At 47.7% G+C, this 13,886-nt stretch overlaps 1 protein-coding gene across 1 annotated transcript; it reads right to left on the reverse strand.

Moving 5' to 3' along the window:
• Positions 1-281: 281 nt before the first annotated feature.
• Positions 282-8,490, reverse strand: MRPS30 (mitochondrial ribosomal protein S30). The gene is made up of 5 exons (XM_044276219.1): positions 7,904-8,490; positions 5,917-6,062; positions 3,841-3,946; positions 2,456-2,632; positions 282-645 (listed from the first exon to the last, which is right to left on the reverse strand). Exons 1-5 carry the CDS (start codon positions 8,445-8,447, stop codon positions 380-382), a joined length of 1,239 nt encoding a protein of 412 aa, XP_044132154.1. The 5' UTR covers positions 8,448-8,490; the 3' UTR covers positions 282-379.
• Positions 8,491-13,886: the final 5,396 nt, after the last annotated feature.

A 13,886-nucleotide genomic window follows, 5' to 3' on the forward strand; every position in this document is an offset into this window, starting at 1 on the left:
TGGATCCGCATCCGTGATGCGGTGCACAAACGGCCTGTGCCGTTCTATTGAGGACCCGCTGCTTGCAGGCTGCAATACGGGCATAGCTGGGTGATGGCCATGTGCATGAGTCTTAAGACTGAGGACCACCAGCAGAAACCTACATGAGAACCCACCATAAATAGTGCCATCTTTTACCCAGAATGTACAGCACTGTAATGGAGGACTCCGCGTGCCCACATATTACATGGACAAAGTGGGCGCTGCTTAACTACACAATAAATGACACTGTTCACATTCTGGATGGTAAAAATCTGAGGTTTTATTTAAGTGCATGAGGACATGTATGACTATGTACAAGTGAATTCATCAGGAAGGCTCATTCTTTGAGGTCATGAAGCTATGCTGCTGGAGAGTTGAGGAAAAAGTCAACTAGCTGACGAAACACATCATCATTGAACCCTTTAATGTCATCTTTTTCCACCACTTCGTAAAGAGGCGCACTTTCTGTGCCCCAACAAATGTTCTTACGATTGGGGTCTTTGTCTGCATCCACGGCCAGGGCCAATGTGTTCAGCTGATAGCAGAAAAATGAAAAGTGCTTCCCGTCAGAAATGACACCTTGTGAGACAAAAGGCCTGGTGACATCTGCCTGACTCCAGAAGCCTGCAGCAACAGCCAGAGAAAGAGAATTAGAATACAAACAATCACCGACAAAGATCTGCAACAAATCTGCTTGGTGTGACACGTTTCTGCAAATCTGCAGTTACAGCCCACTCTCACATTAAAGGGGTATTTCCATCTTAGACAATGGGGGCATATCGCCAGGACTCTGGGACCCGCACCTACAAGGAGAACTGAGCTGAGAAAGTTGAGGAGGGCGCACTGCGCAGCCACGCTCCATTCATTTCTATGGCTCGGCTATTTCCATCGGCCCATACAAATAAATGGGTGCGGTGGCCGCGCATGTGCTCCCATTCACTTCAATGGGAGAGGCGGGTAGCTGCACCTGGTGGTGGACGGGGTCCTCCAGCCACAACTCTCCCCAAGGAGGAGATGCTTTGCACAACGACCAAAATTAAAGGGAGTTGGCCGGTATCCATTAGCGGCTGCACATGTGTTGGGAACCGCACAAGCACGATGCTAATAATAAGCATTATTAAGCTGTAAGCACTGATGGCTGATGACTTTATATGAATAATTCATGTTTACAAGCAGGTCTTCTCACCTGCTTTCCAGTGCTACGCTGGGAACATGGCCACTGATCAGTGTCCTCCATTGATTTACAATGGGGATGGACTGCACCTGCACTAGTTTCCCCGCCTGTCCCCAGTGTAAATGAATGGAGGCTGTGCGGCTGGTAACAGATGTCCCACAAAAAATATTTAATACTTTAAGCACAGTCATTCCTATAGAAGCGAATAGTGTAGTGAACGGACATGTGCACTACTAAATTAGGAGCGGGAATCCTTGTTCTTTGGAAGCTGGTTGGGCTCCTCACAATCTTATATTGATCACTTATCCTTTATTTTACTCACTTATATAGCGCTGACATATTCAGTATTACAGACATTACTCACTGTCCTCATGGGAGCTCACAATCTAATCTGATCCTTTGGATAGATAATTTCATGTCATAACTCCTTAACGGTCGGTAGTTTGGGTGCTGGACATGCAATGGCTAGTAACTTTTCTCAAAGGTGGGCAGTAGTCAAGCCATGACATTCCCCATCTCATCCAATGATAATAGTCAGTACATTTAAGTTGACACCTTCAAAAGGAAACCATCCAGGCATGCCTGACAGAATGGAGGAGATTTACTGATCTTAATGTGCTTAGGGTACAGCTCCAATGCTATTTTGGGTGTGACACGAGTCACAGGCCCAAGTATCGCAGTTCAGCAAGGCAGCCATAGAAATAAGTGGGTGTCTCAACGCAACTCACATTTGCTGGGACCACAGAAAGGCAAAAAAATCTTGCTGGTGTTGCAGTCAACGTGTGAGACGAGCTGCGCCATCATTCATTTCTATGGCTGCCCTGCTACACCGCGATACGTGTTGTATCCAAAATAGCAGCGTAGCTCTACCTTTAATTTGTTTTAGAATTTTCTGTAAATTGTCTCAATTATCTCAACAAAGCTTTTCAGAAATACATTTTATTTCAACAGGTTCAGATCCCCAGCCACGAACTGTGGGGATCAGAAACTTCAGTCGGCGATACAATCCATTGATTGGCTAGTCTGTACAGACTAGCCAATCGGAGAGATCACCAGCTCGGGACTGCCCTCATTGGGATCTCAGCGCTGTCACCATGTGCATAGGCATGGTGACAGTTTGCTGCTATGACAAACCTGTACGTCATGGTGGCTTAATGCACTGCAGTCCATGACATACAGGTACGTTCAGGTGGCCTAAGGGGTTAAACCATGGCACTGGCACATATACCTCCTAAATGATGACTGACCCTATAGCCTCACCTTGGTACATGGCCTGGGCTCCTGTCCAAGCAAAGAGACTTGCTATGGCATTAGCTCGCAGGAATACTTCTATGTGGTCTTTTCGGTTCAGCTTTTGTAGCCTTTCCCTGCTGAATTTGTCCGGCACAAGGTGAAACTGTGTGTGGCCAAAGCTGCAAGGGTCATCTAATTTGGAACCTGTAAGAAAGGTAGAGCAGAAATTCTGTCAAGATAACTTCTTGGTGAAGAATGCAAAATAGTCCTAATCCGCCCCTTCATATTCACGCAGCCTGTAGGCCCCTTGCAGACGAGCGTTCCTGCCGCAGCGCAGCTCCCGGCCTGAACTCCCAGCGCTGCCGGGGGTCACATAGCATTATACCGATTTATGATGCCATGTAACCCTTACAGTTCTGGAATGTATTGGACAACACTGCCTGACAGCATTATGCCAGTATTATCCAAAACTTTCCTGAACTGTAAGGCCCCTTTCACACGGGCGAGTATTCCACGCGGATGTGATGCGCGAGTTGAACGCATTGCACCCGCACTGAATCCCGACCCATTGATAGGTCATCAATATCAGATCAGCCAGGGTCCGACTCCCGGCGGCTGCATTCTCTCCGTTTACCTGCTTGCCGACGACACTGCAGCAGCAAGCATGTGTAATTACAACTCCGCCATTGCATTTACGCAAATGGGATGGCGTGCAACTACAACTGCTCCGTCCTATAGAAGCGAGTGTGACAGCAGAGTTGTAATCGCACTACTCACCGCTGCAATGTCGGCGGCGAGCAGGTAAACCGGAGACAACGCAGCACTGGAAAGGTGCACTGCGTTCTCGTCAAACAGCTGATCAGCGTGGGTGCGGGGAGTCAGACCCCCACCCATCTGATATACATGACCTTTCCTGAGGATAGGTTATCATCAATAATTGAAACCAGACAACCCCTTTAAAGGTGGTTTAACAAAACTTTTCTTAAAAATTCTGCATTCTTTGGGGCATTTTTGTGCATTTCAAAACACATTTTTACATTTATTATTTTTTTTAACCAAAAACTCAGCATGCTGCAGGTGTAGTGTCTTCCAGCTATTTCCACAGAATCTGAAGGCCCCCACCCCAGAAGAGGAAAAAAAATAAAAATAAAAAATTATATATATAAAAATGGCGGCACTGGCTAAAAAAGAGAAGTACGGGTGCACGTCTCCAGGGAAATAGACTTGTAGCCCCAATCAATGGATCCGGAAAAAAGAGCGGCACTTCAAGCCTGAAGAAGGCTCATTGGAGCCGAAACGTTGCACCACTTGGGTGAATAAAGGGTTCACTTGCTTTTATTCATTGGAGTGCCGCTCTTTTTTCCGGATCTATATATCTATCTATAAAAAAAAAAAAAAAAAAAAGAACTTACCTATGAATACGTTGTTCTCATATTGTCTCTGAAACAGCGGTAACCTGCTCGGCTCATGAGAAACAACAGGAACTTCTTCAGGTACGACAAAGTCTATGGGAACAAACTGCAGAGAAAAAGATGCATCGTTATCCTGTTTACGCCAAGGACCAGACAGCAGAGAGCAGACACCGGCCGGAAAAGTCCTGAGAAGATGCTTACGGCCGAGATCCATCAGCAGAAATATGGGACTAGAAACCAAGTCTGCGTCTTAGGGCTCAGGACATCACCGTATTGTGGCCCTCAAACAGCGGGTCCGCAAAATACGGGTACCGGCCATGTGCGCTCCATATCTCAGACGTGGACTCTCAATCCAGAAGGCCACACAAGCACTACGGAGCACTGCCGTGGCATTTCAGCCCGTGCCTCCGCACCGCAAAAAATATAAAAAATAGAATACGATTTTTTTGAGGTGTAGATGGATTCAAGTTGAATAGGTCTGCATCCATCAGCGCAGGCCACAGGGACTGTGCCCGTGCATTGGAGACAGCAATTTACTTGAGCACTTAGTGTGCCGAACTGAGAACACTGGACGGGAACAACTTTGGGGAACCCAGATGAACAGAGCAGTGAGCGCCGTTGTTCCCATCAGCAATGACATTGTATACATACAGACGACAAACAGCCAATCACTGGCCTCAGCAGTCATATGCCGTACATTGTAGCATCACCACTGATGCCAGTGTACATCCATGTACGGCATGCCATCACTACGGGGAAGTACACGCATACTGCCAGTCAGCAAAGAATTAAAATGGAGGGTTATTTTTATGGAATTTAAAGGGAAACCCATTTAAAAAGCCACCATAAAAATTCAGTGCAATCTGCAGGCAGCGTGTTATAGAGCAGGAGGAGCGGAGCAGAGTGATGTATAGTTTTATGGGAACAGATTCAGAATAAGTTGTAGTTTATTCATTTAAGGGTACTTTCACACTTGCGGCAGATGATACCAGCAATCCTAACGCAAACGGATGGCATTTGTCGGACGGATCTGGATGCGGATCCGTCTGACAAATGCATTGAAATACCGGATCCGTCTCTCCGGTGTCATCCAGAAAAACAGATCCTGTATTTATTTATTGCATTTTTAAATGTCTGCTCATGCGCAGACCACAAAACCGGATCCGTAATGCCGGAACACTTAATGCCGGATCTGGCACTAATACATTTCAGTGGAAATTAATGCCGGCATTCCGGCAAGTGTTCAGGATTTTTGGCCGGAGAGAAAAATGCAGCATGCAGCGGTATTTTCTCTGGCCCAAAAACGTAAAAGGGACTGAACTGATGCATCCTGAACGGATTTCTCTCCATTCAGAATGCATTAGGATAAAACTGGTCAGTCCTTTTCCGGTATTGAGCCCCAGTGACGGAACTCAATACCGGAAAAGAAAAACGCTAGTGTGAAAGTACCCTAAACCTCTGCTCTTTCAACAGTTAGGAGTCATATGGGGCGGTGGCACTTTGTGATTGACAGCGTACAGCATGACTTAGGGGGAGGCTGTCAATCACTGAGAGGGACACCCACATGACTCCCAAGCATAAAAAGAGCTAAAGTTTAAATGAATGAAACACCGGTTACATTGAATCTTTTCCCATTAAGCTATAAATCTGCTCAGCTCCTCCTGCTCTATGACATGCAGATTGAACCACATTTTCATATTGACAGGTTCTCTTTAAAGGGGGTTTCTGCTACTTCAGACAGAGATGGCTTACCCTTACGATAGGTCATCACTATCACATCGGTTGGACCTGCACATCCCAAACCTCCACTGACTAGCTGTTTAAGGCAACAGTTATTGCCAGGACAATATATGTAGGATGGAGGCGGAAGCAGAGAGTTCTGTCCGCTGTGTAGCGATTGTGACGGGGCACCGCGGAGCTGCGGTACCGCGGTACCACACAGCCTTCCAGCCATTGTACAGCAACTGGCAGAGGACTGGGATGTCAGACCCCCAACAATCAGATATCAATAACCTATCCTAAAGCTAGGCCAAGCATGGAAAACCCCTTTAACACCAAGTCCCCAGTAAGACTTACTTCTTTAAGGGGTTCAGGCACTCTGATCTGTACAAGGGGGACGTCATCGACCTGAAACCTGATCGGATCCACACAGCCCTTTCTGTGGCCACGAGGAACCCTGGTCTCGCCACGCAACCAGTAAAGGTTAACCTGAGGCTTCACATCTGCAGGAAAGAGAGAGACGTCAACATTAGAAGCCAGGAGAACGTAGTCATGATGCGTCTCTCAGCACCTGTCCGGACTGCGCTGTCCTGTCAGCTGGGGAGCGGCCAAGACAAATAGTTCAGAATAGATCCAGAAGACAGGGGATAAGTGTCTTATCCATGGGGCCCCCCAAGCACTGGGGCCCTCGCTAATTAAGAGAACAGTAACCTGCGCTCCCCCGTCTGCTGGCGCATCATTCAGCCCTATGGGGCAGCCGGAGATGGCCGAGCACTTGTCCTCACTATCCCTGCCGTTCCCGAGAGCGGACACACGATTGTCTACTGCAGCCCTCAAACATGGAGCACAGACCCCTGTTCTAGTGACCGGCAGGGGACCGAGCAGCCAGAGTTATATTCCGGCCTATTCTCGTCATGCCCTGCTGCTGCCGGAACTCCAGCCCGTCCCCACTACAGTCAATGGGGCCGGAGCAGTAGTCCGGGGGCACGCATGCACTAGCGGCAGCACAGATCCGACAGGCTGTTGTCCCACCAGAACAGCCTGCCGGGGTTCCTTGCCGCTAGTGTGAAAGTAGACTTATGCCTCATTCACACGCCAGTGTTTTGGTCAGTGATCTCTGTCAGTGATTTTGAGCCCAAACCCGGAACGGCTCTAAACACAGAACAGGTGCAGATCTTTCCCTTATACCTGATCTCTGTGGAGGCTCCACTACTGGTTTTGGCTCACAGTCACTGATGGAAATCACTGACCAAAACACTGACGTGTGAATGAGGCTTTAAATTGGGGATTTTGGAGGGGATATGGCGCAGAAATGCACGCGACTCCTCGATCCGTACTCGAGTGCAGATGGCCCTATGGCTATATTTACACTCGCGTTTGGTGCGGATCCGTCATGGATCTGCACAGACGGATCCATTCAGATAATACAACCGTCTGTATCCGTTCAGAACGGATCTGTTTGTATTTTCTTTAACATAGCCAAGAGGGATCCGTCTTGAACTCCATTCAAAGTCAATAGAGGACGGATCCGTTTTCTATTGTGCCAGATTGTCTCAGAGAAAACGGATCCGTCCCCATTGACTTACATTGTGGATCAGGACGGATCCGTTTGGCTCAGTTTCGTCAAGCGGATAGAAAAACGCTGCAAGCCTCGTTTTGATGTCCACCTCCAAAGCGGAACGGAGACTGATCGGAGGCAAACTGATGCATTCTGAGCGGATCCTTTTCCATTCAGAATGCATTAGGGCAAAACTGATCCGTTTTGGACAGCTTGTGGGAGCCCTGAACGGATCTCATAAACGGAAACCAAAACGCCAGTGTGAAAGTAGCCTATAATGTCAGATTTTCAAGCAACCAGAGCAATCTCTGAGCCGTGTGAAAGGGTCGCAGTTCTTCGCACATTGCCCTTTCGCACCGCTCAGATCCCCCCCTTTCACAGGTTAGCAGGAGACCGCTCTTTGTCAGACTGCGGATCAAGGGGACAACAGATCAGGCATGCTGACATCCCGATGCGGACATCTACCATTGGAGGACCATCTGCTGACATAGTAGATCTGTGAGACGGCGTCAGATTCCCAGTAACACAAGTCTCCCAGCAGTGCCAAAGGGCTTCGGCAACTCAGTAGTGGTCCAGGATCACAGAGGTCACCTGGACTTCCCCTTTAAGGCAGGGCTGGCCAAACTACAACTCCCAGCATGCCTAGTCTGCCTGCAGCTAACAGCAGGACATGGTGGGAGCTGTAGGCTGACCAGCCCTGCTTTAAGGGCTATTGGCAATAATTGGGAGTATTCTCCAGGGTGGTCAGCATGCTGGGAGTCGTAGTCTCTGCTACCCTCCACTCACCCAGGCTGCTGCGGGCGAGCACCGGGTTGTACCGGGCGCACTGGCTGCTGAGGAGGCTCATGGCGCTGGTCAGGAAGGGCCCCGCGGACACATCGTGGCCCCTGTACAGGAAGCTGCGGCCCTTCTTGGCGTAGTGGAGCTCCTGCAGCAGCGCCTCGCACAGCAGCGCCTTCAGGCCGGCCAGCTCCTGCTCCCCCAGGCCGGCAGAGCTCCGCCCCGGCAGCCCGCTCACGTACGCCGTCTTGGTGAAGTGCTGGTACCAGCGGTCCGCGTTCAGCGCCAGCGTCTGCGGGTACACCACGTACTTGAGCCGCTGCAGGCCGCAGATCATCTTCAGCTTGCTGGCCGCATCTGTCTGGGCGCGCACCCGGCTGTAGTGGCCCTCTATCCGCCGCCGCCTGGACGCCTTGCTCTTGGCCGTCATGGAGGCCGCAATTGGCGGGTACAGAGAGGGGGAGGCCGCGGGGGGCTCCGGGGGTAAATACAGGGCGGCCGGCAGCTCCGCATGGTGCCGCAGCTTTCCGAAGATCCTGCGGCCCGCCATCTTGTGCCCCGGCAACCAAGGACGCGACCTTCCCGCAGCGCGTTCTGAGTGGACAGCTGGGAGTCAGCTGACTGGAAGCGGACCAATGAGGGCGTAACGACCTCTGACGTTTGGCTCCGCCCATGAATCTGAGCCGAGTCCTTAGAAGCACGTGCAGGAAGAGACGTCAGGGTGAACGACGCGCATGCGCACAATCTTTGTTGGTAGAGAAGAGCTGGTCCTCCCAGCAGAGAGGAGATGGATGGGATCTATGTCATAGCATGTGTTAGCCGCCATTGTATCTATGATTTATCATCCTGGGGTTGTAAGGTTATGTTCACATCGGGCTCCTCCATACAGTAAATACATGTTAGAAAATAGGGGACTTTCACACTTGCGGCAGAGGGTTCCGGCAGGCAGTTCGCCCGCCGGATCCAGCATTCCTGACGCAAACTGATGGCATTTGTCATACAAATGCATTGAAATACCAGATCCGTCTCTCCTGTGTCATCCGGAAAAACAGATCCAGTATTAATTTTTTTTTCAATTTTTAAAGGTCTGCGCATGCCGGATCCGTTTTGCCGGAACACTTAATTTTGTTTCCGGGGCCGTTACGTTTTTTTTTTGTGGTTTGGATGAAGACCCATTCATTTCAATGGGTCCACAAAAAATGAGGACAGCACACCATGTGCTTTCTGTATTCGTATGTCCATTCCGTAGCCCCGCAAAAAATAATAGCATGTCCTATTCTTGTCCGTTTTGCCGACAAGGATAGGCATTGTAAGGCTCCATTCACAAGTCCGCAACATGTTTTGCCGATCCGCAAAACACGGAAAGCGTCAATGTGTGTTCCGCATTTTGCGGACCGCACATTGCTGGTACTAATAGAATATGCCTATTCTTGTCCGCAATTGCGGACGAGAATAGGACATGTTCTATTTTTTTCGGGAACGTAATTGCGGACCCGGAAGTGCTGGTCCGCAATTCTGTGTCCGGGCAGCACATTGTGCTGCCCCATAGAAATAAATGGGTCCGCAATTCCGTTCCGCAAAATGCGGAACGAAATCGCGGACGTGTGAATGGAGCCTAACAGTGGATCTGAAAAAAAAAATTATGCAATACGGATGCCAAAATTATATCATCCGTATTTTTTGTAGATCAGTGTTTTGCGGACCGCAAAACACATACGGTCATGTGAATGTAGCATGATTTTTAAGAAAGTGCCCATAGCCTGTCTGCTGAAATAGAAGATTCATACTAACCTGCTCGGCGCTGCCGTCCTCTGTGCTGCCTCCATCTCCTGGTCTCCGCACTGTTTACAGCCGGTGGTGCGTGGACATGGTCACATGATCCCCTCCAGCCAATGACCGGCTTCAGTGGTGATGTGGCCACAAGCATCAGAAGATGGAGGCAGCGCGGAGCAGGTTAGTATGAATCTTTTATTTCAGCAGGCAGGCTGTGGGCACTTTCTTAAAAATTATTATAAAAAGAAAACTCCTTTAACCCCTTAACACATAATGACGTACATGAATGGCATTATGCTCCAGCAGCGCCGCGGCCTTCTCACCGTTTACCGCTGGCCCAGTGACCTCACAACTAGTATCACTGGCCTGGGCGCGACTAAACTCTGTTCACTTAACTGGAGCTTAGCTGCGCCCAGGCCAGTTGATACTAGTTATGACGTCACTGGGCCGGCGATAAACAGTGAGAAGGCCGCGGCCTTCTCATGCAGCTGATCGGCAGTGGTCCCGGGTGTCGGACCCCCCGCCGATCAGATGCTGATGATCTATCATCACTTTAAACAAACTGCAGAACCCCTTTAGGCCTCTTTCACACGGGCGTTGCAGGAAAATGTGCGGGTGCGTTGCGGGAACACCTGCGATTTTTCCGTGCGAGTGCAAAACATTGTAATGCGTTTTGCACTCGCGTGAGAAAAATCTTGCATGTCTGGTACCCAAACCCGAACTTCTTCACAGAAGTTCGGGCTTGGGATCGGTGTTCTGTAGATTGTATTATTTTCCCTTATAACATGGTTATAAGGGAAAATAATAGCATTCTGAATACAGAATGCATAGTAAAATAGCGCTGGAGGGGTTAAAAAAAAAATAAAAAAATTATTTAACTCACCTTAGTCCACTTGTTCGCGTAGCCGGCATCTCTTCTGTCTCCTTTGCTGAACAGGACCTGTGGTGAGCATTCATTGCAGGAACAGGACCTGTGGTGACGTCACTCCGGTCATCACATGATCCGTCACCATGGTAAAAGATCATGTGATGGAACATGTGATGACCGGAGTGACGTCACCACATGTCCTGTTCAGCATGCGATCATGCAGCGCGATCAAGTGGACTAAGGTGAGTTAAATTTTTATTTTATTTTTTAACCCCTCCAGCGCTATTGTACTATGCATTCTGTATTCAGAATGCTATTATTTTCCCTTATAACCATGTTATAAGGGAAAATAATAATGATCGGGTCTCCATCCCGATCGTCTCCTAGCAACCGTGCGTGAAAATCGCACCGCATCCGCACTTGCTTGCGGATGCTTGCGATTTTCACGCAACCCCATTCATTTCTATGGGGCCTGCGTTACATGAAAAACGCACAAAATAGAGCATGCTGCGATTTTCACGCAACGCATAAGTGATGCCTGAAAATCACCACTCATGTGAACAGCCCCATAGAAATGAATGGGTCGGTATTCAGCGCGGGTGCAATGCGTTCAACTCACACATCGCATTCGCGCGGAATACTCGCCCGTGTGAAAGGGGCCTTAATGTGTAGCTCAAATATGTACATTAAATTAAGGCTCCTTTCAGCTCCTTTCGTTGGAGCCTCCGTTCAGGGCTTCCTTCACAGAAATTGTTAAAAATAGCAGAGAGAAAAGTCCTGCACGACTTTTTTCTCAGCTAAAAGATGTTCTCCAGAACGGAAACCGAACGGATCCCATTATAATCAATGGGATCAGTTAGGTTCAATTTGTGTTAGTTATGTGCCAAAACTGGCACTTCCGTTACATCCGTTCTTCTGCTCCTATAACAGAATGTGATGATGTGAATGCAACCTAAGGCTACTTTCACACGCGTTTCTATTTTCCGGTATTGAGATCCGTCATAGGGTCTCAATACTGAAAAAAAACGCTACCATTTTGTCCACATTCATTGTCAATAGGGGACAAAACGTAACTGAACAGAACGGAGTGCTCCCAAATGGATTTTGTTCCATTTAGTTGCGTTCCCATACCGGAGAGCAAACCGCGGCAAGCTGCAGTTTTCTTTCCGTAATGGGAATCGGAGCAAGATGGGAACAGATCAGTTTAAATCTGACACAATAGAAAACAGATCCGTCCCCCGTTGACTTTCAATGGACTTCATGACGGATCCGTCTTGGCTATGTTAAAGATAATACAACCGGATCCGTCCATAACGGATGCAGGTGGTTGTATTATGAGTAACGGAAGCGTTTTCGTGAGCCCTGATGCATCCAGCAAAAACGCTAGTGTAAGGGCTCATGCACACGACTGTTGTGTGTTTTGCGGTCTGTTTTTCACGGATCCGTTGTTCCGTATCTGAGGCTTTTTTTTTCTCTTATTTAAGTCCTCTTCCATTCCGTTATTCCACAAAACATCCGTATGGTTTCCATATGCGATCCGTTTTTTGCGGATCGGAAATGAAAACAGTAACTTATTAATCACCAAACATGTGCAATATGGGCTGGGCTTAGCATTTCTACAGTATGGATCCTCAAAATACAGATGAAATACGGATGTGTTCTGTGTGCGTTCCGTATTTTTTGCGGGCCCCTTGACTTCAATGGGGTTTCGGACCATGATTTGCGGACAATAAAAGTACATGCACTACTTTTTTGCGGAACGGAAATACGGAAACGGAATGCCTGCGGAGTACCTTGACCCATTGAAGTGAATGTTTCCGCATACGGTCCGAATATTTTTTTTGCGGAAGCGGAAAGAAATATGTTTGTGTGCATGAGCCCTTTGTCTGACAAGGTGGATTCAACAGAGAATTCAGAGGGAACTTTATTTTAGGAAAAGGGGGAGCTGATAACTGGAGAAAGAGTTATTTTCTTCTGATAAGATATATTACAAAATTTCTTATATTCACCTGTACTGATTTATGCAAAGTTGTGTGAAAAGTTAGTGACCATTTAAGACACGTATCTTACATCGCTTCCTTTTAAAAAACACATTTCTAACATTTTTGGCTCTATACACCACCACAATGGATTTGAAATAAAAACTAACTAGATATGCTTTAACTGCAGACTGTCAGCATTAATTTGAGGGTATTTACATCCAAATCAGGTGAACGGTGTAGGAATTACAACAGTTTGCATATGTGCCTTCCACTTGTTAAGGGACCAAAGGTAATGGGACAATTGGCTTCTCAGCTGTTCCATGGCCTGGTGTGTGTTATTCCCTCATTATCCCAATTACAATGAGCAGATAAAAGGTCCAGAGTTCATTTCAAGTGTGCTATTTGCATTTGGAATCTGTTACTGTCAACTCTCAAGATGAGATCCAAAGAGCTGTCACTATCAGTGAAGCAAGCCATCATTAGACTGAAAAAAACAAAACAAACTCATCAGAGAGATAGCAAAAACATTAGGCGTGGCCAAAACAACTGTTTAGAACAGTCTTAAAAAGAAGGAACGCAGCGGTGAGCTCAGCAACACCAAAAGACCCAGAAGACCACGGAAAACAACTGTGGTGGATGACCGAAGAATTCTTTCCCTAGTGAAGAAAACACCCTTCACAGCAGTTGGCCAGATCAAGAACACTCTCCAGGAGGTAGGTGTATGTGTGTCAAAGTCAACAATCAAGAGAAGACTTCACCAGAGTGAATACAGAGGGTTCACCACAAGATGTAAACCATTGGTGAGCCTCAAAAACAGGAAGGGCAGATTAGAGTTTGCCAAACGACATCTAAAAAAGCCTTCACAGTTCTGGAACAACATCCTATGGACAGATGAGACCAAGATCAACTTGTACCAGAGTGATGGTAAGAGAAGAGTATGGAGAAGGAAAGGAACTGCTCATGATCCTAAGCATACCACCTCATCAGTGAAGCATGGTGGTGGTAGTATCATGGTGTGGGCATGTATGGCTGCCAATGGAACTGGTTCTATTGTATTTATTGATGATGTGACTGCTGATATAAGCAGAAGGATGAATTCTGAAGTGTTTCGGGCAATATTATCTTCTCATATTCAGCCAAATGCTCCAGAACTCATTGGACGGTGCTTCACAGTGCAGATGGACAATGACCCAAAGCATACTGCAAAAGCAACCAAAGAGTTTTTTAAGGGAAAGAAGTGGAATGTTATGCAATGGCCAAGTCAATCACCTGACCTGAATACGATTGAGCATGCATTTCACTTGCCGAAGACAAAACTGAAGGGAAAATGCCCCAAGAACAAGCAGGAACCGAAGACAGTTGCAGT

Source organism: Bufo gargarizans, chromosome 1 (assembly GCF_014858855.1).
Source record: "Bufo gargarizans isolate SCDJY-AF-19 chromosome 1, ASM1485885v1, whole genome shotgun sequence".
NCBI classification, from domain to species: domain Eukaryota; kingdom Metazoa; phylum Chordata; class Amphibia; order Anura; family Bufonidae; genus Bufo; species Bufo gargarizans.